The sequence below is a fragment of the Mus musculus genome, chromosome 12 (genome assembly GCF_000001635.26).
Source record: "Mus musculus strain C57BL/6J chromosome 12, GRCm38.p6 C57BL/6J".
Lineage (NCBI taxonomy): Eukaryota > Metazoa > Chordata > Mammalia > Rodentia > Muridae > Mus > Mus musculus.
In genome coordinates, this window is record NC_000078.6 from 34045084 (window position 1) to 34069649 (window position 24566).

General features: G+C 39.6%; 1 protein-coding gene across 27 annotated transcripts in view; it reads right to left on the reverse strand.

The window, feature by feature from the left end:
• Window positions 1–2496: 2496 nt before the first annotated feature.
• Window positions 2497–24566, reverse strand: part of Hdac9 (histone deacetylase 9) — an 869516-nt gene continuing 847446 nt past the window's right edge. For 26 of the 27 annotated variants that reach the window (XM_030246984.1, XM_006515264.4, XM_006515266.1 and 23 more), the window contains one exon: window positions 2497–7257. In XM_030246984.1, the coding sequence (XP_030102844.1) occupies window positions 7218–7257 (40 nt within the window). In that variant the 3' untranslated portion in view covers window positions 2497–7217. The remainder of the gene's footprint in view (window positions 7258–24566) is intronic. The other variant, NM_001271386.1, reaches the window with a different exon arrangement.

Here is a 24566-nt window from a genome sequence, read left to right on the forward strand (position 1 = left end):
TACTGAGCTAAATCTCCAGCCCTTTGTAGGAATTATATACTTTCCTTTAAATGTTTATCTGTGTGTGCATTTATATGTGTGTGATTGTAGATCATTAAAGCAGAAAGAGAGTCATGCGAAGGGCAGAAGAAATCCTAATGGAGATAGGAAATGAAGGAAAAGAAGGGATAACTGAACTAAGGAAGAGAGGAAAGAAGCAGGGCCAGAGGCAGGTAGGAGGGGAAGGAATCATTTAGAACAGAGTATAGTGACAGCTGCCATGGTGAGGCTCAGTCCATCATATGACAAACTATCAAGCAAAAGAAAAGTAGAAATTTAAAACTGAATTAAGTTAAAAGGAATTTCAAAAATACAAATTTCATTGAACATTTAAGCTTTGATTTGATGATGGTTTAAACTACTCCCCTAGCAATATTTCTGTGAGATTTAAATGAGAGAATATATATTAGCTTTTCTACTTTATTATTTTTAGAATGCATAGCCAAGAGAAAACATGAATATAAAAGAAGAAAAACACAAAAATAATGCATTCATAAAAGAAAATATGCAGGTATAAAATTTTATAATTAGAAAGCCATCATAAATATCACCTTATAAATTTATTTTGATATGTTGCTAAAGGATTCACTGTGATCACATCTTACAATTTTGAATCTTATATTTTTGTGAACAAAAGGAGATACATAAGGGGATTATGCTATGTTTCATTATTATACCACATACCCTTTCAATTTAGAGTTCAATGTCTTTTTTTTTTTTGATATACTGATAACTTTCCATCTTTTCCCCCTTTTCATTTCTTTTGCTCCCTGCACATCAGAAAGAAGATTTCTTGGCCTTGTTTTCTGAATCTTGCTTCTGTGTTCTTGATACACTTGCCAGAAGAGTTTTCTTTCCTTTCAAAATAATTATTAAGGTATGTATAGAGGGACCCAACCAGGAGGAACAGTCAGAATTTGTTCTGCTAGGATCCCAGTGCTCAGAGTAACGGGAGTGTTTGGAAGGACTTCTGTCAACAGCACTAACGAGCACAAACACAACGTGTTAAGTAATGAAGGAGAAGCTGTGAGCTTGTATTCTCAAATGGAACTGCTCATTAAATGAACGGAGCACTGGTTCTAATTCTTCTACTTCACTTTTTCTGTTGCTCTCTTTCACCATAGAAACTTAAAAGAAACAAAGAGCAATGAGGTAACACTTTCTATTTGACAATCTGAGTAAGACAAAGGTGCTTACCATTGGCTACTCACTACATCTCAAGTTTACTTTTGTTAGACAAAATGCCTATATTTTCCCAGAAGGAACCCAAACCATTGTCCATTGGAAACAGTTATGTTTTGGAATGTTAAACATTACAAGGGGTTATAAAATACAAAAATAAGTTTTGGCCCTGAACTAGATTTAAAAAGTTTTGGAGTATGTGTTCCCAAGACAATTTAGAGTTCTTGTCTAGATTAAAGTAAGATGTTGAACACGGGAAGAAATATCTGTTTTGTAAGCTACTATACATCTATAGCCATGATGATAAGATTCAGTTAACTCCACATTTAATAAAACACCAAGTTAGCAAAAGCTGAGCACATAGCCCATTCTAAAAGTTAGACAGATTTTTCATTGAAATATTCTTAGGGTATCATCTTTTATGATTAGTAGATGAGACTAGGGAAGAATATAGACTTTTTAAAGCTGTAAAAATGTTGATATATCCTACTGGTTATAATGATGCTGAGCGTGTTAAATTTGTTTTCACCTGTAAATAGCCCATATAGTATTAGACTCATGTAACAGATAAAGAGAATTCATCGTTCTGTAGAGTAACATACATTTGAAAGGGTTTATCGCTCTTTATCTTGACAGTCAAACTACAGTCAAACTAGTGACTGTGATTTGTTGTGTGAGACGGGTTCTTCCACAATAGCCTAAATTGACTTGAAACTCATATGTAGTCAGGTTGGCCTTGAACCTGTAATTACAGGTATGTTACTAGCATGTCAGGTATTAACATGTTTCTGATTTACATTTTCTTGTTGTTGTTGTTGCTATGAATTCTCATTTTATCCTAAGAGATAATTGCAAGCAAATGTCTCGTTTTTAAGTAAAAAAAGATTTATTTTATTTTATATGTGTATTTTACGTTGCACGTATGGATATAGATCATGTGTGTGCCATGTGCCTGAACGAGCAAGAGCAGAGTATTAGGGTCCCTTGGAAGTGGAGTTACAGATAGTCATGAGCAACCTTGTGGTCCTGGGAAATAAACCCTGGTCCTCTGGAGGAGCAGCCAGTTCTCCCATTGCTGCTTTATACATATCTTTAGTCTCAACTCTCTGCAGTGCAGAAAAGTAGAGTAGTGTATATCCCAATACCCCATTAGTAATTAATAATATCTCAATACCTCACAATTAATAATATTTTGTGTATCAACAATATCTGTCACATATTTGTGATACACATTTTAATGGCAGGTGCCTAGGATGTAGAAACTTTAGGACACAATTATTTCAAATAGCTTTTATTCACATGGGACTAGAGGAAATCAGTAGAAAACACAAAATGGGCGTCATTGTTCTTCTGAAGGCGTGGTGACACTAACAACATCAGCCACCCTTTGGAGCATGATACCGTGTTTCCAAATACAAACAAAACAAAACACAACACAACACAACAAAACAGGAGGGAAGCGGAAAGGAGGTGAACATTCCAAAGGCGTGTGCAACAATGGTGCTGTTATTAGTTTTTCATTCTTTATTAGGCACTAGCTTGCACATCTGGGCGCACACCACTGGCAGAACAACTTCATGTTTGGCAATGCATACTTTTCTGTTCTGGATGACAGATTTTGATGAAAGTAAAAAAAAAAAAATTAAGGGCAAAACAACTTGTTCACAGAGGAGAATCAATTGATCTTCTTACGTTAACAGATACAAGACCATGATACAAAAGACACATTCACATTACAGGAACCAGAAACTCCAGGTTATCAGCATTCACTCCAGCAATCCTGGTGTAGCATTTAATCAGCAAAATAATAAACGCTTTTGTTGCATATTTGCCTGAAGAGTCCAACTGATTTGAAATGTCAGGTTATTAGTTTTGAATGACACAGACTGCCTGGCACATATCCTACACAAAGGTCTGTCATTTTGGATGGTACACTTGCTAAGCCCAGTTACCACTGGAAAGACAGTCTCATCTCACCCAGCTTCTGCACTGAAGTGAAGGTCTGCACTGAGGCCACTCATCCAGAAAGAGTTTGAGAACCTTACAATTTAAAAAGAGATAACTGACTTCTCTCTCTCCCCCCCCCTCTTTCTCTCTCTTTAAAAAATCTCTGCATACACAAAGAAGTAAAATTTCTCTTCAGGTTATAAAGCTTTTAAATCCTTTGTTTTTTTTCATTTTTATTAAATGTTAGGTTAATAAAGGCCTCAATTGCTGGAACAGCCTTGTCATCTGTTACAAAATGCTATCTCCATCAAAGAGCAGGGTGTACAGCAGTAAATGTAATGGCCCTTGGTCCCAGTATTCTGGAAAGCAACTGACCTTATTTAGCACATGTGGAGATGTGTATATATACATATACATACACACACACACACACACACAATCCTCTGGTCACACACAGTCACTCAGTGACTCATGAAATATTCAATAGAGCAGAACCAAGATGTTGGCTCTGGGAGACAAAGTCTCTGATTTCCAATGGAAATACATCTGACTAACAGAGCCACATCATACACATTTAAATATTTTAGTGATGGTGTTAAGGAAGTTGATGAAATCCTCAATATAAGTTCTGCTACATGGCAGTAAATAGTTTAGATTTCTACTAGAGACCAAAATATAGCAGTGTCCTTGGGGAAGAGAGAAGGGCTAATGCTGAGTGAGACCACCACCACAAGTAATGAGCAGCGTCGAAGGCAACGGAATGCCTCTGTTCTGAGCCTTAATCTGGTTTTCTAGGTGTTTTGTTTTGTTTTGGTGGTAAAAATGCTCTCTTTATGGAAGTGGTAAAGCAGTTATGTCATTTCTCTCTCTCTCGCTCTCTCTCTCGCTCTCTCTCTCTCTTGCTCGCTCGCTCTCTCTCTCTCTCGCTCTCTCTCTCTCTCTCTCTCTCTGTCTCTCGTAGTGAGCACATTATTTCACTTCCAAAGGCAGAAAAAGAATGTTAAGACTAGAACAGACAGTGTGCCACTTTGACAGAACGGCTGTTTTTAAGTTCAGAATGATCCACTTTCAGGTTTCTTTTGGACTATTAGATTTTAAAACATGCTTCCACTGAGACAAATAGAGGAAAGTCTTAAATGGGAAATAATAACAAAAACCAATTACATAAATTGCCTTAATTGTAAGTGATGGAATAAAATTTATAAAAGCTTAAACATGCTAAGTGGAGAAGGCTTTTCTTCCAGGAGACTCTCGGGGTCACTCATATTCACTCCCCATATGGAGTCTGTAAAGATACCCAGTGAACTCAGAAAGCTTTGTGATTGGCCTCTAGAAATAAAACAAGTCTGAACTATTAGGAGAGACCAGTCCCATAATATTTGAAGTTTTTGTGGGAGGAGATGCCTTATTTTCAAGGCCTCTGTGATTTTAGTTAAACAAATGAAACTATGCCCAGAGGGTCATAGCGAGAACTGAAGGCACCATATCTGTTCCTCTCCCAGGGTTCTGATACTTTGCATTGCAGTCAGTCAGGCTGTTGTCACATGGTGGGAAGGAAGTGTGCGATTAATGCTTTCATATGTATTTTTTAAATCTAAACTACCACGAAGATGCCCCAGTGACTTGGCTTTGTCCGAGTGACATGTCAGCCTCTGAGGCCATGCCGTTGCTGGGGCATCAGTAGAGTAGTATAGTCCTGCTGTTTTGCTTCATTACCCAACTTCTAAAATGTATTTGCAAAGACTGAAGAGCAAGCATGGGGACCTGTGGTTCTGTAGCTGATTTTAAAGCTTCACAAGTGTACACCTTCCGAAGTATGATAACGTTTCCCCCTTTAAAAGGAAAAGGTCTTTTGTAAGCCTTTGGTATTTTTAAAGTAACTTCGCTAATTACACACACACACACATAAACACACACACATGAGAGAGAGAGAGAGAGAGAGAGAGAGAGAGAGCAAATATAATTGAATTTCTCTAAAATATCAAGAAAATGGAATTTACAAGAAATTTATTACAATTATGCATCTAGATTGACTTAATTCTTATGCAATGTAAGCAATTTTTACCTAATACTAAGTTACATTCCATTTCAGATTTCCTATTTCAAAGGGTATCTCAGATTTCTAAGATGTTAAATCAAGAACCAAGCCATTTTTGTATCTGTAATAAAAGTCTTACAAATTAAAATGGTAATCCTAAAAAAACCAAATGCATGAAAAATGTGGCCTGACTGTATAACAAAGGGGAGTTATGTGACTCTACGTGAGTGAGATCTTTCATCTTTGATTTACAGGTTGGAGTCCTCCCTAACTCAAACCACATTGTTCCATGTCTTTCATATCTTAGCCTTCCCTAAAACCTTGTTTTAATTAAGGTTTCTTTCAGATTTCGGAATAAAAGCATGACAATCTTCACTTATGGCTTTAATATATCCTTTGAGTTAAGAAAAATACATTAAAAATCAATGTTCAAAAGCACTGTCAGATATTAAATATGCAAGGTATTCTACTCACTGTCTTTAGGTGTTTTGAGTTATACACTGAAATACAATTTTCAGAGGCAGGGGCTAACTTGTTTATATTTTACTTAGTAAGCTGTTTTTAATCTCAGAATTAAATGTCCTTTATTTTGAACCTTTGTTGGAAATACTACCCGTGCAAAGGTTAAGTTCTGTGTTAGTTTTCATGTGAAGGCACAATTCTTAGCTTAGCCCCATTCAAAAGGACTTCAGACCGTTGTCATCTTCATTGACATGTTTCTAAGACCTGGGAATTCAGTGGCATCACTTAAACTATACCCACTAAAGTAGTTCCACAGCAGAAGATAACACGAGTGGGTTCACCCGAAAAGTAAAGAAAATAAATAAAATACTCAAATCGCCTGAGTAATGGGGAAGTTGGGGTGAGTTTTCTAAAAGGGTGACAAGAAAGGCTGAGAAGGAAAGAAGAGAGAATGAGCGCCAGATAGAGCTGGAGCTAGCTACCACCCTTGAGAAGTTCTGAGCTGTGCAAGGGCTGCATGGCTCCCAAGAGATTCACTTCCAGAGCCACTGTCCTCAAGGTGGCGCTGCATGGGGGGTGGTGCGACCTCATTACCTGTCAAGACTGCAAGCTCATATACTGTGAGTGAGAACCTGAGACAGATGTAAATTTCCAGTAAAAGTAGACACAAAATACTGCCACATTGCCCGCGTAGTGTGCAAACTCCTTTTGAACTGTCAGATACACTGTAATATTTTTTCCATCGAGGAAAAAAAAAGCCTCATTGTTGCTGGGTGCTGGTGGTGCATTCCTTTGATCCTAGAACAGAGGCAGGGGGATCTCTGAGTTCAGAGCCAGCCTGGTCTACAGCATGAGTTCCAGAACAGCCAGGGCTACACAGGGAAACCATGGCTCCACCGCACCCCCCCCCCAAAAAAAAAAGGGAAAAAGGAAAAACGTCTTATCCCAGGTCCCTTCTTGCCAGGAGGGATTGAAGTGTATTAGAACAAAGGCAAAAAGTTCAAAACAAAACAAAAGTATAACAAAGAGAAAAAAACTCCCTACAACCCACAGCAATCTGTCTGTAATTCCCAGCGACTCACAGCTGAAAAGAAGTCCTGTAAACAATTTAAGTCTACTTGACAGTAAACTACACAATAAGACACTGGTCAGAATGTCAGGAATGGGTACGTCTCAGGATTTGCCCCAAATTTCACTGGCTGTCATAGCTTCTGAAATGAACAATATCGAATGCTGTATTGAAGGTTTCTAGCTCACACTTTGTGTCTGGGAGTGGGTCATCAGCAGAAAAGCATGCTGGAAACAGTTTCTTCCAATCCTGGTTACTGTAACTTTAGATACACAGTGGTTACATTTCGGGAATCTGTAATGCCCTTTCAAGTGCATCCAGAGAACCAGGGAAGCTGCTGTTCAGAATTTTGTGCCCAGTGTTTATGTTCCATCAAACTGTGCCACCCAGGCAGCAGACATGTCTGAGGGTGCTGGGGTTGTGTGTGGGGGGATACACAATGATGTCACACACAGGAAATATCGGGGGAGACTTGGCACTTCACAAGGCTGGCTCCTCTTCCATGGGCTCACCAGCAGTTCTGTAAAAATAAACAGGCAATCAGAATACGGCCCAAGAGTACACAATGGCATTGTAGACTTTCATGCACAATCAAAGCTGATTTTTCAGCTCTCTCCCGTGTTTATTTGTGTCATTCAGTTATCCATAAATAGAGTTTCTTTCCTAGGCAGTATAAACAAATGTCAAGTGGAAAAACATTTTAGACCCAAGCAATCATTGGAAATGTTCCTGTTTATATTAAAACATGTCAGAATATTTTATAACTCTAGATTCCAAAATGTACATGTTTTGTGTCTTGGACAGTCCAATAATTTATTGAAAAAAAATTAGCTATGATATCCTACTTTAGGAGTGATTGCAGTGCTTTCTGGAACCATTTTTGCTAAGGCGAGTGAAAGATCCAGCTAGCTTCTGGAGGAGGCTCATCCAGGCTCTGGGCTTTGCTTCTGTTCTTTCATAACTGGATTGGCCTTCTGCCGGAGGCATTTTAAATCAAATTCTGAATTTGATTAGCAAATTGCTGCTACAGACCTTACATTTTTATAAGAAACGCACTATGGTAGTATGTAAATCGTTTGTATTCGGCATCTTAAGTGGGCTGTTCTGCTCAGCTAAAAACCAAATCTAATTGCTTGAAAATTTATACTTGAGAGCTAACCTTAATTTACTAACACATTGAGAGCATTCTAAGGGAAACTTTTACAATGACTTTTAATTCAGTTAAAAGAACAAATTGTAGCAGGAATCCAAATACATTTGGCAGTTGGGTTGTCTAGGGAAGTTGGATTAGTGGGATTTGAGATGCAGAGATGACACGTTGAGTCTGAACTCCACAAGCTAATTTTAGTACTACAGTCTGTGAAACCCCAGCTTCAGGTATGAACCATGAAGAGCAAAATACTCCTGACAAAGCTGGTGAAGAGCAAAAACAGCAATCACAGCAAAGGAAAGTGCAAACAGTCAACACTGGAATCCTTTGGATTCATCCCTTCATTATGTGTCATGCACATAACACTACATCAAATGACACACAAATACAGTGCTATCCCTATGCCACCAGCAAGAATACATTTTGCACTCTGTAGCTCTCTAGGTGATAGAATAATAGATAGGCAAATTGTGTTCTCTTGTCTACTCACTGGCTTTCTATAATGGATCACTTTCCCATCAGGAAAACTTAGTAGGTGTGATGTGCAGTGACTACTGAGACAAGCTGGCTAGTTAGGCATGCTGGCTTTACAGGCACAAAAGGAGAAGAGCCAAGATTTCAAGGAATCGTGAAATACAGTGGTTCTTGGGCAATGTAGCATTCTTATTTTTAAATAAAAAAATTAAGAAAATAAGATACATTTTCCTTAGAATGGCAATTCAGACATTTTTTAACACATTTTTTTAAAGAAAACAAAGAGTAAAAATTACTCAGCATTATCTAAAACACCAAGTTCTAAAAAATTCCTTAAGTAGTCATTAAAAAAAAAGAAAAGAAAAGAAAAGAAATAGTTTCTTCAGAATGCCCAAGAATGTTCAGCATATAGAACCTGAGGCTGTTTAGATGTGGTCTTTAAATGAGAAAGACTATCAAGGTGAGTCACAATTAGCATTTATCTCTATCCATACAGACTAGTGTTTGTGAAAGAAAAAACCAAATTAAAAAAATATTTGAAAAAACGATATATAAATATAAAGACTTATTTCAATGTGTTATTTTGTGGATCAAAACTTGAGGAATAATCTAATCCCATTTCTAACCTAAAGCCACAGAGGGCTGATCTTTTCCCTGGATGAGTCCTAGACACCAGGACTCAGTGTGATTGGAATTCCAGAGAAATGCCCCCCCCACCCCCCCTGTCACCAAAAATAAAAGATGTTTATTGTCTCTTGGTGGAGGAACACGCATTCTCCACAGGTCCAAAGGAGGCTTTGCAGATGTGAGCAGCCTGTTCACACTGCAATCTAACTACTGGCAAAAACTTCAGGAGTTCTCTCCTGAAGCCTAGAGATGTGAGCAGAATATAAAACTGTCTTTTGGAAGAATCCTGTCCCTGGATCCCTTTAAAATCATGTTCTACTAACTTCTTTATCAAAGATACTGCACTTATCACTGCCCATATTTTACTATGTCTGCATACATACACCTACCCCATCTCCCTTCTGTTACATCACCATGATAATACAGTACCTGGCAAGTTAAAAACTGTCTTCACCTTCAGAGGGAATGCCCTGTGTTTAAGTCATTACTCTGTCAGTTTCTAAAACTTAACACTGAGGAAACCTGTCTCTTCACTCTCAAATTTCTTTTTAGAAAAAGGGTACTTACTTGTTTTGTCCTCAGAGCCCAGGGAAGCAAATGTGTTAAAGTAAGAGAACATGCCTTATAAACGGCAGAGCACAGAGCAATTGTTTCTTTTGCTCACAACCACCCTGTCTCAGCCTCCCTAGTGTTGAGATTACAGTAATGTACCCTCACCCTATAGGCCTTATCTTTACCAAATCCTTGTCCCTAAACAACTATTTTATATGTTTGCTTTTGGAGCTTTAGCAACAATTAGCATGTGAGCTAGTGACAGGTTGTCAGGCTTTTTATTTGTGTGTTCCTTTGTTTTGTTGTGGTTTTGATTTCTGGTTTTTTTTTGAGATGGGGGTTTCGTGTATCCCACGGTAGCCTCAAATGTGTTATGCAGTTCAGGCTGGCCCCTGGGCCTCTGATTCCATGGCCTGAGTGCTGGAATTACAAATGTGTGTCACCATGCCTTGTCACAGTGACAGTGTTGAGAAGTGGAGCTTTGGAAATATGAGGGCTTTTCACCTTGGCCATCCACAGACATGCACAGTGTATCTCAACTAACAGTTATTCTCCTGGGTCCTATGGCCTATCCAGCCATAGGTTCCTGACCCTTTTAACTATGTTAGTTTTGAATTCTATCTCATTGAGCAGACCTCAGATCCTTAGATCCTATCAGAAAGTGGTTGGCTGTTCCTATAACAATCATGTTTCCGTATAACAGTGGGCATATCTTGTCAAGGTGGGCAGCAAGTCCTTGGCTTTTTGAATTTAAGTCCATTTGCAATTTGAACACAGTAGAACCCAGCTGGGATTGCACATGGCAATCCTAGCACTCTGGGAGGGTAGAGAAGATTCAACCCAGTTTGGGTTATACAAAGTGTTCAAGATGCATCTGGGCTGTACACTGAGTCTCTGTAAAAACAATCAAACAAACAAAACAAACAAAAGCAAAAACAACCCAAGTAAAACAAACTATATTTTTCATGCAACAGTGTAGTTGGTTGATAGAGGTACCCTCTACCGCTGGCAAGCCACTGAACAACAATGAGCTTTGATATTCAAGGAAGGAGTCCTTCAGTCCAGCATCACAAATTAAGAAATTTGCCAGGTAAAGAGAGGAAGGAAAGAGTAGTCTTGAGATCAGATGTAGTGAGTCTAAGTGCCCAGGGCTGTGTGGGCAGTGAGCACAGCACTGAATACCACAGACCACAAGTTCTGGCCCCTGGAGCGTGCAGCCTGCGGTCCCTCTTACAGTAATGAGTTCAATGTATGTAAATACACTTAATGTATGTAAAAATAGAATCCTACTGCTAGCTAGGTTTACATGCCTTCATTACTACTGAGCTGTGGCATACGTTAAAGTGGCCGTTCTCAACCTGTAGGTCGTGACCCTTTTTCACAGGGGTCACCTAAGACCATGAGAAAATGCAGATATTTACATTATGATTCACTAGCAAAATTACAGTTATGAAGTAGCTTCAAAATAATGTTATGGTTGGGGGGGTCATCACAACATTAGGAACTGTATTAAAGGTCAGCATTAGAAAAGTTGAGTACAACTTATTAAAATTGCACAACTCAGAAGACTCCAGTTTCTGGCCAAAGTACATGCTGTCGTCTCGTCTCTTCTGTTCTTTGCAACAACCACCAACTCCCCCTACACCATGCTGCTTCCCCACACCCTGTGCTTCATGAATTCTATTTTCTTCCACTTGCACCTTCCTTCCCCAACAACTTAACACAAATAGGAGATATTCCATAAACCCTTTGAAATGTTTGATGTCAGCAGGGCTGGTTTAACAGTTTTTTTAAAGAAGATATAACAATACAGCATTCTAAATTAAGACTAAAATCAGAACTTCAGCAAAGAACAAATGTTCTGGAAATAGTCGCAATTTAAACTACAAGCCCACACATATTGCACAGGTATGTGAGAAAGATAGCAAGTTAAACAAGAAGGAAGGCCCAACCAAGGAGGATTGAATCTCACTTAAAAGTGGGAATAAAATAGCCAGAGGAGGCAAAGGAAGAGAGAAAACTGGGTGAAAGAGGGTCAGGGAATGGGGGAGAGGGGAGGATCAGGTGTGGGGAGAGACAGGAGAGAGAACCAGAGGGCCAGGAAAGGGACCAGAAATCTGCAGCTGCTGGGGTGTGGGGCATGATGGGCACATGATTTTCTTTTTTTTTTCCATTTTTATTAGGTATTTAGCTCATTTACATTTCCAATGCTATACCAAAAGTCCCCCATACCCACCCACCCCCACTCCCCTACCCACCCACTCCCCCTTTTTGGCCCTGGCGTTCCCCTGTACTGGGGCATATAAAGTTTGCAAGTCCAATGGGCCTCTCTTTCCAGTGATGGCCGACTAGGCCATCTTTTGATACATATGCAGCTAGAGTCAAGAGCTCCGGGGTACTGGTTAGTTCATAATGTTGTTCCGCCTATAGGGTTGCAGATCCCTTTAGCTCCTTGGCTACTTTCTCTAGCTCCTCCATTGGGAGCCCTGTGATCCATCCATTAGCTGACTGTGAGCATCCACTTCTGTGTTTGCTAGGCCCCGGCATAGTCTCACAAGAGACAGCTACATCTGGGTCCTTTCAATAAAATCTTGCTAGTGTATGCAATGGTGTCAGCGTTTGGATGCTGATTATGGGGTGGATCCCTGGATATGGCAGTCTCTACATGGTCCATCCTTTCATCTCAGCTCCAAACTTTGTCTCTGTAACTCCTTCCATGGGTGTTCTGTTCCCAATTCTAAGGAGGGGCATAGTGTCCACACTTCAGTCTTCATTCTTCTTGAGTTTCATGTGTTTAGCAAATTGTATCTTATATCTTGGGTATCCTAGGTTTGGGGCTAATATCCACTTATCAGTGAGTACATATTGTGTGAGTTTCTTTGTGAATGTGTTACCTCACTCAGGATGATGCCCTCCAGGTCCATCCATTTGGCTAGGAGTTTCATAAATTCATTCTTTTTAATAGCTGAGTAGTACTCCATTGTGTAGATGTACCACATTTTTTGTATCCATTCCTCTGTTGAGGGGCATCTAGGTTCTTTCCAGCTTCTGGCTATTATAAATAAGGCTGCTATGAACATAGTGGAGCATGTGTCCTTCTTACCAGTTGGGGCATCTTCTGGATATATGCCCAGGAGAGGTATTGCTGGATCCTCCGGTAGTACTATGTCCAATTTTCTGAGGAACCGCCAGACTGATTTCCAGAGTGGTTGTACAAGCCTGCACTCCCACCAACAATGGAGGAGTGTTCCTCTTTCTCCACATCCACGCCAGCATCTGCTGTCACCTGAATTTTTGATCTTAGCCATTCTGACTGGTGTGAGGTGGAATCTCAGGGTTGTTTTTATTTGCATTTCCCTGATGATTAAGGATGTTGAACATTTTTTCTGGTGTTTCTCTGCCATTCGGTATTCCTCTGGCACATGATTTTCTACGAAGTGCTAGAGGCCTGGAGTGGAGTGGGGAGGTTCCTAGGAGTCAATGCTGGTGACCTTATCCCATACACATAGCAGTGGGAATATGGAACCTGAAGAGGCCACCTCCTGTAGCCAGGCAGGACCCCCAGTAAAGGCATAAGGACACCAACCCACCAGCAAAAGTTTCAATCCAAAATTTGTCCCGTCTAGAAGAAATAAATGCAAGGATAATGATGGAAGAGAGACAGAAGGAATGGCCAACCAATGACTGGCATAACTTGAGACCTATCCCATTGGGCAAGCACCAGTCCCTGGATCTGGGTGTGAGGAGAAAGAGGGAAGTTGAATAATGGAGATAGGGTTTGCTTTTTGCAGAATGAAGTTGTAGAAAGGAAGGCAAGGCTATGTTTCTATTATTCACAGTCCTGCATGGTACACTTCAAAACCATTGACATAAGTACATTTTACTTTAACCACAAAAAAAAAAAAAATCAAAATCATAGCAGTTTTATTCCTAATAGTCCATTATTGGAAGCAAGCCAAGTACCAATCCACAGGTAAGTGGATAAACAACTTAGAATATGTTGATATACTTGGCCTAATGTGCAACTACAAATGGGCAGAATATTGATTGTCAGAGACATGGACAAATGTCAAAAATATTATTTTTAGTGGAGTGAGAGAAGCCAGATTACCAACTAGTATGTAGCATTTAAATGAAACTCCATTTAAGTGAAATTTAAGAATAAGCAAAATGAGCGGATGGTGTTAAAGGGTGTTAAAAGGTTAAAGGGGGCTGCCTGGCTGGGGCAGCAGTCAAGGCAGGGTAGAGTGATAGACACATTCTCCGTTGATCTTGCTGTGAGTGTTGTTTATATGAGAGTGGTATAGGTGACAATATCACCATTGGGCAATTAAATGATCACACTAAACATATAATTCAGTTACAAACTGTTAGGTTTCAAACCTGGGACAGACAGCTGCTCTCCACTGGCAGCTTCTCCCTCCATTCCTGGTTCCATTCAGTTACAGGGCCCTCCTGGCTGGCATGCCCTGACCCCTACTCTAAACTTCTCTAGCCCAGAAGCTGGGCTGGCCTCCCGGAAGCTGTTCTTCCCTATGTAATTCAGCCTTTTTGGTGACCTGGTTTTTTGGTCTACTCTGATTTGGGCCTCCTGGCCAGTGCACCTGGTTCCCTTCTCTTCCCTTTCCCCTTGCTGCTGTCCAAGGCGTAGGGTCATGTCCTCTCTGTACTCGTCCAGATGTCCCTGTCTCTGGCTATGCTTTCCCTTCTAGTCACAATAAACTTTCTTCTCCACCATTTTTAGAAGGCACGTCCTTTCCTTTCTATTTTTTTCTTTCTTTCTTTTTCTTCTCATTCTCTAAGTAAGCCAGATTGTTGTTGGAACAAAAAGCATAATTCAAACAGAATAAAGTGTTAGGAGTGAGGTTTGAACTCCTAAGAGGGGTAAAATTACAGTAGAAGGTGGTCTTTACTGTGCAGTGTGGGATGGAAGGCACTGAAGGACTTCAGCAACACAGACAGAGTTTGCTCTTACAGTTTTGTTTTAAATAACTTTTTTGTTAGTGCACAGAAAAAGGATTAGAATGGAGACTTGAGAATAAGCAAAGTACTAGAAATATTTGGATAAGAATTAAGGTAGGTTGGAAAATGTGTTGGTAGTACAAATACAGAAAACAAAACAAAACAAAAACAAAGAAACCCTGAGTTATAGCCTCTATCTTAAATGCTACCCATGTAAGCCCTTTACCACAGAAAGTCTTGCTCAGTTTTAGTCAGAAGGACTGAGATGACTGAAGATAGGTTGCTACCGACTTTCAAGAGAAAGGAAGAAGCCACGAGCCAAAGAATGTAGACAGCCCCTTGAAGGGGGGGACAGGGGAAGGACAGGATTCTTTGCGATTTTTCCCTGGAGCAGCCAAACAAACAAACAAACAAACAAGTGTGGGGAGGGGAACCTGCTGACACTGGCTAAAAGTGTGAAGCCAGCACCAGAATTAGACCTACTGAGTCTCCATCTTGTTCTAAATCATTAATCTTTTTGTAATTCTTATAGAAGCAGTAGAAAACTGCAAACTAACTTGGTGTACTTGGCTGTGAGCACTTAGTTAGGCATGTATAAAATATTCAAATTGGGGGGTCTAAAGAATGAGTGAACTCTAGGTTCTTCCCCCTCATTCTACACATCAGAGGACATCCTGTTATCACCTGTGTCACTTCCATCTTCCCTTCTGCCTTTAGATACAGTCCCAATAAATATGGCTCTTGAATTCCTCAAATATAACTCTCTATTCACAAAAATATTTTATACAATAGCCTGCATTATATATCTTAGCTACACTGTCTTTGTGATTTAAGACTAATACAGAGTTGGGCTAGTCAACATGCTCATGAAACGGGGATTGCCAATTTAAACTAAGGAAAAAATATATATTTGAAAAATGCAATATTTATTTGCTTTGATGTCAGCAAATAGAAGGACTAGGGTTACTCAGGTACTAGTATAAAATGCTTTACTATTTTAAGGGTCTCTGTCCTCTAAATGACTTATTTATTTATTCAGGAAATATTATATATGTAATATTTAGATACTTTTTGAAGTGGATTAGCTAACCACACATTAGGCAACAAAGTCAACTTACTACTAAGTGCTTACGCTTTGTTGATCTCCTGTTTTTAATAAAGCATAGTAGAACACACAGATGTCTAGGTGTTGTCTAGATATTCTTACAGGTCACAAGATTATAAACAATCTTATTAGGGAAAAGACACATAGATTAAATCAAAAAAGAATTAAGAGGAAGGAAATGGTCAGATATAACCTTTGTTGGGAGTTTCCTATGCACCAGGTGTTGTGCCAACTTATTCACGTATGTTCTTTAATCCCATGCTCATGTGAATCAGCTTCCCACTCCGAGAGCCAGGCCCCTCTCTTCCTCTAGAGGTGAGGGCCAGAGTGAGCAGGAAGAAGAGATAGAACCCCAAGCTCTTGATGAATTCCAATATCCTCAGGGTTCTATTTCATTTTGTTTCCTGTCAATAACCTAAATGCTATTTTATAAAGGATGTAGGCAGAACTGGCACTGAATTTATTCCATGACATATTAGGGCAGGTTTTACTCCTGCTCCACAATTGTACAATGTACTGAAAACACATAACAGAGGCATCCCAAGAAGACAAGAAACGGGAGGGCATGTGCACAAACTTTTTTCTCTTTTCACTAGGAAATTTTTAGATTTGAGCCCTTGTTTTGGGTAATGCTGTGTTGAACTAAGAAAACCAAAAGTGAAATGTATTTTGGAATGTTAGTCTATTTTAGATAAATTGGTTCTTAAAATAATGTGTCACAGAGTAAAACCAGAGAACTGCATAATTTGTCCCATGTCAACTCCTAGAAGCCTTAGAGAAATACTCCCAATGCGCAGGAAATTTGAAAGCCGTGTTTCTGTGTACATTAGATATGAACATGCATTAAACTGGCCTATGTGTTACATAAATCATCCTGTCCTCAGCTCTGTGGATGAGCTATTCAAAGTGAAGGCCTTGGATTTTAGTGAGTTCTCAGCTTATTGTACTGTATCTTCACAGAAAGATAGTTACTCCACACGCTTCAAGCCTCTGAAGCAAACGTTTCCTCATGCTGCAAAGATGATAGAAAGGAGCCAACAACTCTGGTGTAAGCCTCCTGTTGTACCAGAGGACAAGCCAGTACCCATCCCCTAAGTAAACACCTCCACCCTGCCCACAGACCACCAATAATCCCTCAGTGCCCACTCAGGCTACTCCAAGCCACACTCCCTCTCCTTGTCATCAGATCTTGGCCCACAACTCTGGTGGAAGTCTTTTACCCCATCAGAAGCCAGGCCTGCTGCCTGGACCCCAGGTAGGTTGGTTGCTGGTGGACTGCCCCTACTTCCTCAGTGCTTGCCAGCTCTCCTTTCATCATCACCACATGCCAGGCCCCAACTCTAGTAGAAGTATCCTTCAGGGCCAGAGGACATGGCAGCCACCAAAATTGCAGGTAGTCAGTATACCTCAGCATTGTCCAAACTCTGTGAAAAGGCTACCACCACTGTCACACCCCTCTGCATCACTATGTCATGCCCCCACAACTCCTGCTGAGTACCTCTGACTGAACCAGAGGCCACATCAGCTGCCAGAACTCCAGCCTCCAACTTGGGTAGAGACCTTCTACTAAACCAGAGGCCACTACTGCCAGAAGACCAGAGAGAAAACAGAAACCAAGGGAAAAAACCCACCCATCCAATGAAGACAAGCTAAGAAATTTGCACCTAAACCTATAATACCCAGATACCTAGATATCAGTGTAAGAACATAATCAACAATGTCCTGAGCAATATGTCACCACCTGAGCCCATTTAGCCTACTACAGCAAACCCTGAATATTGCAACTCAGATGAAGCACAAAGAGACCTTAAAAACAACTTTATGAAGATAATAGGGGTCCTTCAAGAGGCAAACAAATAAATCTATTAAAGAAACCCAAGAAAAATTAAACAAACAGTTGAAGGAAATGAATAAAACTGTTTAAGACTGGATAATGGGGAAAAAACCCAGAAAAACTTAAGGAGTCCTGAAAATAGAAAAATCTAGGTAAGAGAACAGGACCTTTGGATGAAAGAATCACCAACAAAATACAAGAGATGAAAGAGAAAGTCTCAGGCATTGAAGATATGATAGAAGAAATAAATACCTCAGTCAAAGAAAATGTTAAAGCTAAAAAATTTCTGACACAAAATATACGGAATCTGGTTTATCATGAAAAGGCCAAACTGAAGAATAATAGTAATATATAAGAAGATTCCTAGCTCAAAGACTCTGGAAATGAATTTTTAATGAAATCATTGAAGAAAAATTTCCTAACCTAAAAAGACATGCTTATAAAAGTTAAAGATGCTTACTGAATAGCAAGTAAATTGGAAAAGAAATTTCCCTTGCCACAAAATATTCAAAGCACTAAAAATACAGAAAACAACAGCAACAACAAAAATCATATTAAAATCTACAAGAAAAAAAGGGCCAAGTAACATATAAAGGCAGACCTATTAGAATTATACCTGACTTCTCAATGGAGTCTCTAAAAGCCAGGAGGGTCTTGACAGATGTAGTGACTCTAAGAGGCCACAGATACAGGCCAGACTACTATACCCAGTAAAAGGTTCGAACACTATTGATGGAGAAAACAGGGTGTTTCATGATAAAGTCAAATTTAAATAATATTTATCCATAAATCCAGCCCTATAGAAGATATTAGAAGGAAAACTCAAACCCAAAGTAGTTAACTATACCCAAGAAAACACAGAAAATAAATAACTGCATACCAGCAAAACAAAAAAACAGACAGACAGACACACAAACACACACACTCTACCACCACTATCAACAACAAAATAATAGTAATTAGCAATCAGTGGTCATTGATATCTTTCAATATAAATGAAGTCAATTTACCAATAAAAAGACACAGACTAAAAGAATAGATACAAAAGCAAGATTTATCTTTCTGCTTTAATCAAGAAACACACTACAATATCAAAGATAGACATTACTTCAGAGTAAAAAGTTTAAAAGATATTTTCCAAGTAAATGAACCTAAAAACCTGGTATAGACATCTGAATATCTAACAAAATAGACTTCAAACCAAAATTAATCAAAAGAGATGGGGCAAGACACTTTATAATTATCAAAGGAAGATTTACTAAGATGATCTTTCAGATTTTAACATCTATGCCCCAAATGCAAAGTCATCCATGTTTGTAAAGGAAACACTACTAAAGCTTAAATCACACATTAATCCTTACACACTGATAGTGGGAGACTTCACAAAGCAAGTCTCAACAGAGCCTAAAAAGCTGAAATCATATTCTGTATCTTATCAGATAACCATGGATTGAAACTGAATTTCAACAACAGAAACACAGAAAGCCTACAAATATATGGAAATGGAACAACTCCATACTGAATGATTGCTGAGTCAAGGCAGAAATAAAGAAAGAAATTAATAATTTCCTAGAATCCAATGAAATGAATACTCTAAAGTTATGGGACACAATGAAAATGGTGCTAAGATGAAAGATCATAGCATTAAGTGCCTACATAAGGAAACTGAAGAGATCTAGCAAGAATTGGAAAATACTAGCAACTTATCAACAAATTTGGAAGCTCTAGAACAAAAAGAAGCAAGTTTACCCAAGAGAAATAGCTGTAAATAATCAAACTGAAGGCTGAAATCACTAAAATAGAAACAAAAAGAACAATGTAAAAAAATCAATGAAATAGTTTGTTCCTTGAGAAAATCAACAAGGTAGACAAACCCTTAGCCAAACTAAGCAAAAGGTGGGGAGAAAATTTCCAAAGAAAGAAAATCAGAAATAAAAAGAAGGACATAATAAGAGAAACCAAAGAGATACAAAGAACCATTGGGTCACACTTTAAAAGTTAATACTTGACAAAATTGGAAAATCTAAAAGAAATGAATAATTTTCTTTATAGATCCCACTTACCAAAGTTATATCAAGATAAAATAAAATATAAATAGACCTTTAACTCCTAAGGAAATAGAAGCAGTCATCAAAAGTCTCCACCACAATGCCCCCACCCCCCAAAAATTCCAATGACAGATAAAATGAGGATAAAATTCTACCAGGCTTTCCAAGAAGAGCTAATGCCAATATTCCTCAAATTATTTTACAAATAGAAACATAACATTCATTTTATGAGGTTATAGTGGTAATCCTGATACCAAAACCACACAAAGGTTCAACAAAGCAAGAGAATTACAGACCAATTTCCATCATGAAGATAGATGTAAAATACTCAATAAATACTCTCAAACAGAATCCAAGAACATATCAAAAAGTCATCCACTATGACCAAGTAGGCTTCATTCCAGACATGCAAGGACTGTTCAATTTACACAAATGAGTCAATAAAATCAAACATAAACAAACTGAAAGAAAAATACACAGTCATCTCATTAATGCTGAAAAAGCTCTTGACACAATCCAACACTCCAATGATAAAAGTCTTGGGGAGACTAGGGACCCAAGGAACATAGCTAAATATAATAAAGGCCATTTATAGCAAGCCTACAGACAACATCAAATTAGACAGAGAGAAACTCAAAGCAATTCCACTAAAAGACGAGGCTGGCCACTCTCTTCACATCTATTCAATATACCACTTGAGATTTTAGCTAGAGCAGTAAGACAACTAAAGGAGATCAAGGGATACAAATTGAAATGTAAGAAGTCAAAGTATTGCTATTCACAGAGGATACGGTAGTACACATAAGTCACCCCAAAAATACTACAAGCAAATTCCTACAGTTGATAAACATCTTCAATGAAGTGATTGGATACAAAATTAACTAAAAGAAAGAAAAAAGATAATCAATAGCCCTCATATATACAAATGGCAGATTGAATACGAAAGAAATCAGGGAAACAACACCTTTCACAATAGCCACAAATAATGTAAAATATCTTTGGGTAACTGTAACAAAATAAGTGAAAGGCTTGCATGACAATAAAACTTCAATGCTTTTAAGGAAAACAATGAAAAACATATCAGAAGATGGAAAGTGTCCCCACATTTAAAGATCAGTACAATTACCATGGTAAAAATGGCCATATTATGAAAAGCAATCTACAGATTCAATGCAATTCCCATCAAAATTCTAACACAATTCTTTACAGATCTTTACAGAATAAGTCTCAACTTCTTAAGTAAAAACAAACAAACAAACAGACAAACAAATCCTGGACAGTTACAACAGTCTTGTGCAATAGGAGAACGTCTAGAGCTTTCATCAATCCTGATTTCAAGCTTCAGTATAGAGCTATGGTAATAAAAACCACACAGTATTGGCAAAAGCAACAACAACTGAAACCAGCCAGGTTGCTCAGTGGAATCATAGTGAGGATTCAGATATAAATTCAGACATCTAGGGACACATGATTTTTGATAAAGAAGTCAGAAATACACAGTGGAAAAACTGAACTATCTTCAAAAATGGTTCTGGTCTAACTGGATGTCTGCATGTAGAAGAATATAGATTGATCGATATCTATGATCCTACACAAAGGTCTATTCCAAGTGGATCAGAGACCTGAACATAAAACCAGATACACTGAAACTAATAGAAAGGAAAGTAGGGAATTAATTTGAACATACTGGCACAGGAGACAACTTCCTAAACAGAACACCAATAGCACAGACACTGAGAACAAGAATCAATAAATGGACATCATAAAACTGAAAAGCTTAAATTGAAGGACTCCATCAATAGGACAAAACTTCAGCCTAAAGAATGGAAAAATATTTTCATCAATCCTGTATCAGATCCAAAATATATTTAAAAAACTCAAAAACTAGACATCAATAAACCAAATTATCTAATTAAAAATTGAGTAGAGCTCCAAACATAAAATTCTCAATAGAGATATCGGAAATAATAAGAAGTGTTTAACATCCTTAGCAACTAGGGAGATACAAATCAAAACTACTTTGAAATTCCATATTATACCTGTCAGAACAGCTAGGATAAAAAAATCCCCATAAATGACAGGTCATGCTGGATATGATGTGGAGCAAGGAAAACACTCCTCCATTCCTGGTGAGAGTGCAAGCTTATATAGATACTATGGAAATAAATATGGTGGTTCTCAGAAAATTGGGAATCAACCTACTTCAAATCCTAGCTATACCACTCTTGAGCACATACCCAAAGGACAGGCCATCCTACCACAAGGACACTTCCTCAACTGTGTTCATTGAAGCTTTATTCATGACAGCCAGAAACTGGAATCACCATAGTTGTTTCTCAACTGAAGAATGGATAAAGAGGAACTTAGGAAATTAGTCTGAACAGGTGAGAGGGTGCGCCAGAGAACCTGACAGCTTCTGGAACAGGCGGAAGCACAGAGGCGCTGAGGCAGCACCCTTTGTGGGCCGGGGACAGCCGGCCACCGTCCGGACCGAAGGACAGGTGCCCGCCCAGCTGGGGAGGCGGCCTAAGCCACAGCAGCAGCGGTCGCCATCTTGGTCCCGGGACCCGCCGAACTTAGGAAATTAGTCTGAACAGGTGAGAGGGTGCGCCAGAGAACCTGACAGCTTCTGGAACAGGCAGAAGCACAGAGGCGCTGAGGCAGCACCCTGTGTGGGCCGGGGACAGCCGGCCACCTTCCGGACCGGAGGACAGGTGCCCGCCCAGCTGGGGAGGCGACCTAAGCCACAGCAGCAGCGGTCGCCATCTTGGTCCGAGACCCGCTGAACTTAGGAAATTAGTCTGAACAGGTGAGAGGGTGCGCCAGAGAACCTGACAGCTTCTGGAACAGGCAGAAGCACAGAGGGGCTGAGGCAGCACCCTGTGTGGGCCGGGGACAGCCGGCCACCTTCCGGACCGGAGGACAGGTGCCCGCCCGGCTGGGGAGGCGGCCTAAGCCACAGCAGCAGCGGTCGCCATCTTGGTCCGAGACCCGCCGAACTTAGGAAATTAGTCTGAACAGGTGAGAGGGTGCGCCAGAGAACCTGACAGCTTCTGGAACAGGCAGAAGCACAGAGGCGCTGAGGCAGCACCCTGTGTGGGCCGGGGACAGCCGGCCACCTTCCGGACCGGAGGACAGGTGCCCGCCCGGCTGGGGAGGCGGCCTAAGCCACAGCAGCAGCGGTCGCCATCTTGGTCCCGGGACTCCAAGGAACTTAGGAATTTAGTCTGCTTAGGTGAGAGTCTGTACCACCTGGGAACTGCCAAAGCAACACAGTGTCTGAGAAAGGTCCTGTTTTGGGCCTTCTTCTTCGGCCAGGAGGAGGTCCAAATACAAGATATCTGCGCACCTTCCCTGTAAGAGAGCTTGCCAGCAGAGAGTGCTCTGAGCACTGAAACTCAGAGGAGAGAATCTGTCTCCCAGGTCTGCTGATAGACGGTAACAGAATCACCAGAAGAACAATCTCTAAACAGAGTCAACTATAACTACTAACTCCAGAGATTACCAGATGGCGAAAGGTAAACGGAGGAATCTTACTAACAGGAACCAAGACCACTCACCATCACCAGAACCCAGCACACCCACTTCGCCCAGTCCAGGGAACCCCAACACACCTGAGAACCTAGACCTAGATTTAAAAGCATATCTCATGATGATGGTAGAGGACATCAAGAAGGACTTTAATAAATCACTTAAAGAAATACAGGAGAACACTGCTAAAGAGTTACAAGTCCTTAAAGAAAAACAGGAAAACACAATCAAACAGGTAGAAGTCCTTACAGAAAAAGAGGAAAAAACATACAAACAGGTGATGGAAATGAACAAAACCATACTAGACCTAAAAAGGGAAGTAGACACAATAAAGAAAACTCAAAGCGAGGCAACACTAGAGATAGAAACCCTAGGAAAGAAATCTGGAACCATAGATTTGAGCATCAGCAACAGAATACAAGAGATGGAAGAGAGAATCTCAGGTGCAGAAGATTCCATAGAGAACATCGGCACAACAATCAAAGAAAATGGAAAATGCAAAAAGATCCTAACTCAAAATATCCAGGAAATCCAGGACACAATAAGAAGACCAAACGTACGGATAATAGGAGTGGATGAGAATGAAGATTTTCAACTCAAAGGTCCAGCAAACATCTTCAACAAAATTATTGAAGAAAACTTCCCAAATCTAAAGAATGAGATGCATATGAACATACAAGAAGCCTACAGAACTCCAAATAGACTGGACCAGAAAAGAAATTCCTCCCGACACATAATAATCAGAACATCAAATGCACTAAATAAAGATAGAATACTAAAAGCAGTAAGGGAAAAAGGTCAAGTAACATATAAAGGCAAGCCTATCAGAATTACACCAGATTTTTCACCAGAGACTATGAAAGCCAGAAGAGCCTGGACAGATGTTATACAGACACTAAGAGAACACAAACTGCAGCCCAGGCTACTATACCCAGCCAAACTCTCAATTATCATAGAGGGAGAAACCAAAGTATTCCACGACAAAACCAAATTCACGCATTATCTCTCCACGAATCCAGCCCTTCAAAGGATAATAACAGAAAAAAACCAATACAAGAACGGGAACAACGCCCTAGAAAAAACAAGAAGGTAATCCCTCAACAAACCTAAAAGAAGACAGCCACAAGAACAGAATGCCACCTTTAACAACTAAAATAACAGGAAGCAACAATTACTTTTCCTTAATATCTCTTAACATCAATGGTCTCAACTCGCCAATAAAAAGACATAGACTAACAAACTGGCTACACAAACAAGACCCAACATTTTGCTGCTTACAGGAAACTCATCTCAGAGAAAAAGATAGACACTACCTCAGAATGAAAGGCTGGAAAACAATTTTCCAAGCAAATGGTATGAAGAAACAAGCAGGAGTAGCCATCCTAATATCTGATAAGATTGACTTCCAACCCAAAGTCATCAAAAAAGACAAGGAGGGACACTTCATTCTCATCAAAGGTAAAATCCTCCAAGAGGAACTCTCAATTCTGAATATCTATGCTCCAAATACAAGAGCAGCCACATTCACTAAAGAAACTTTAGTAAA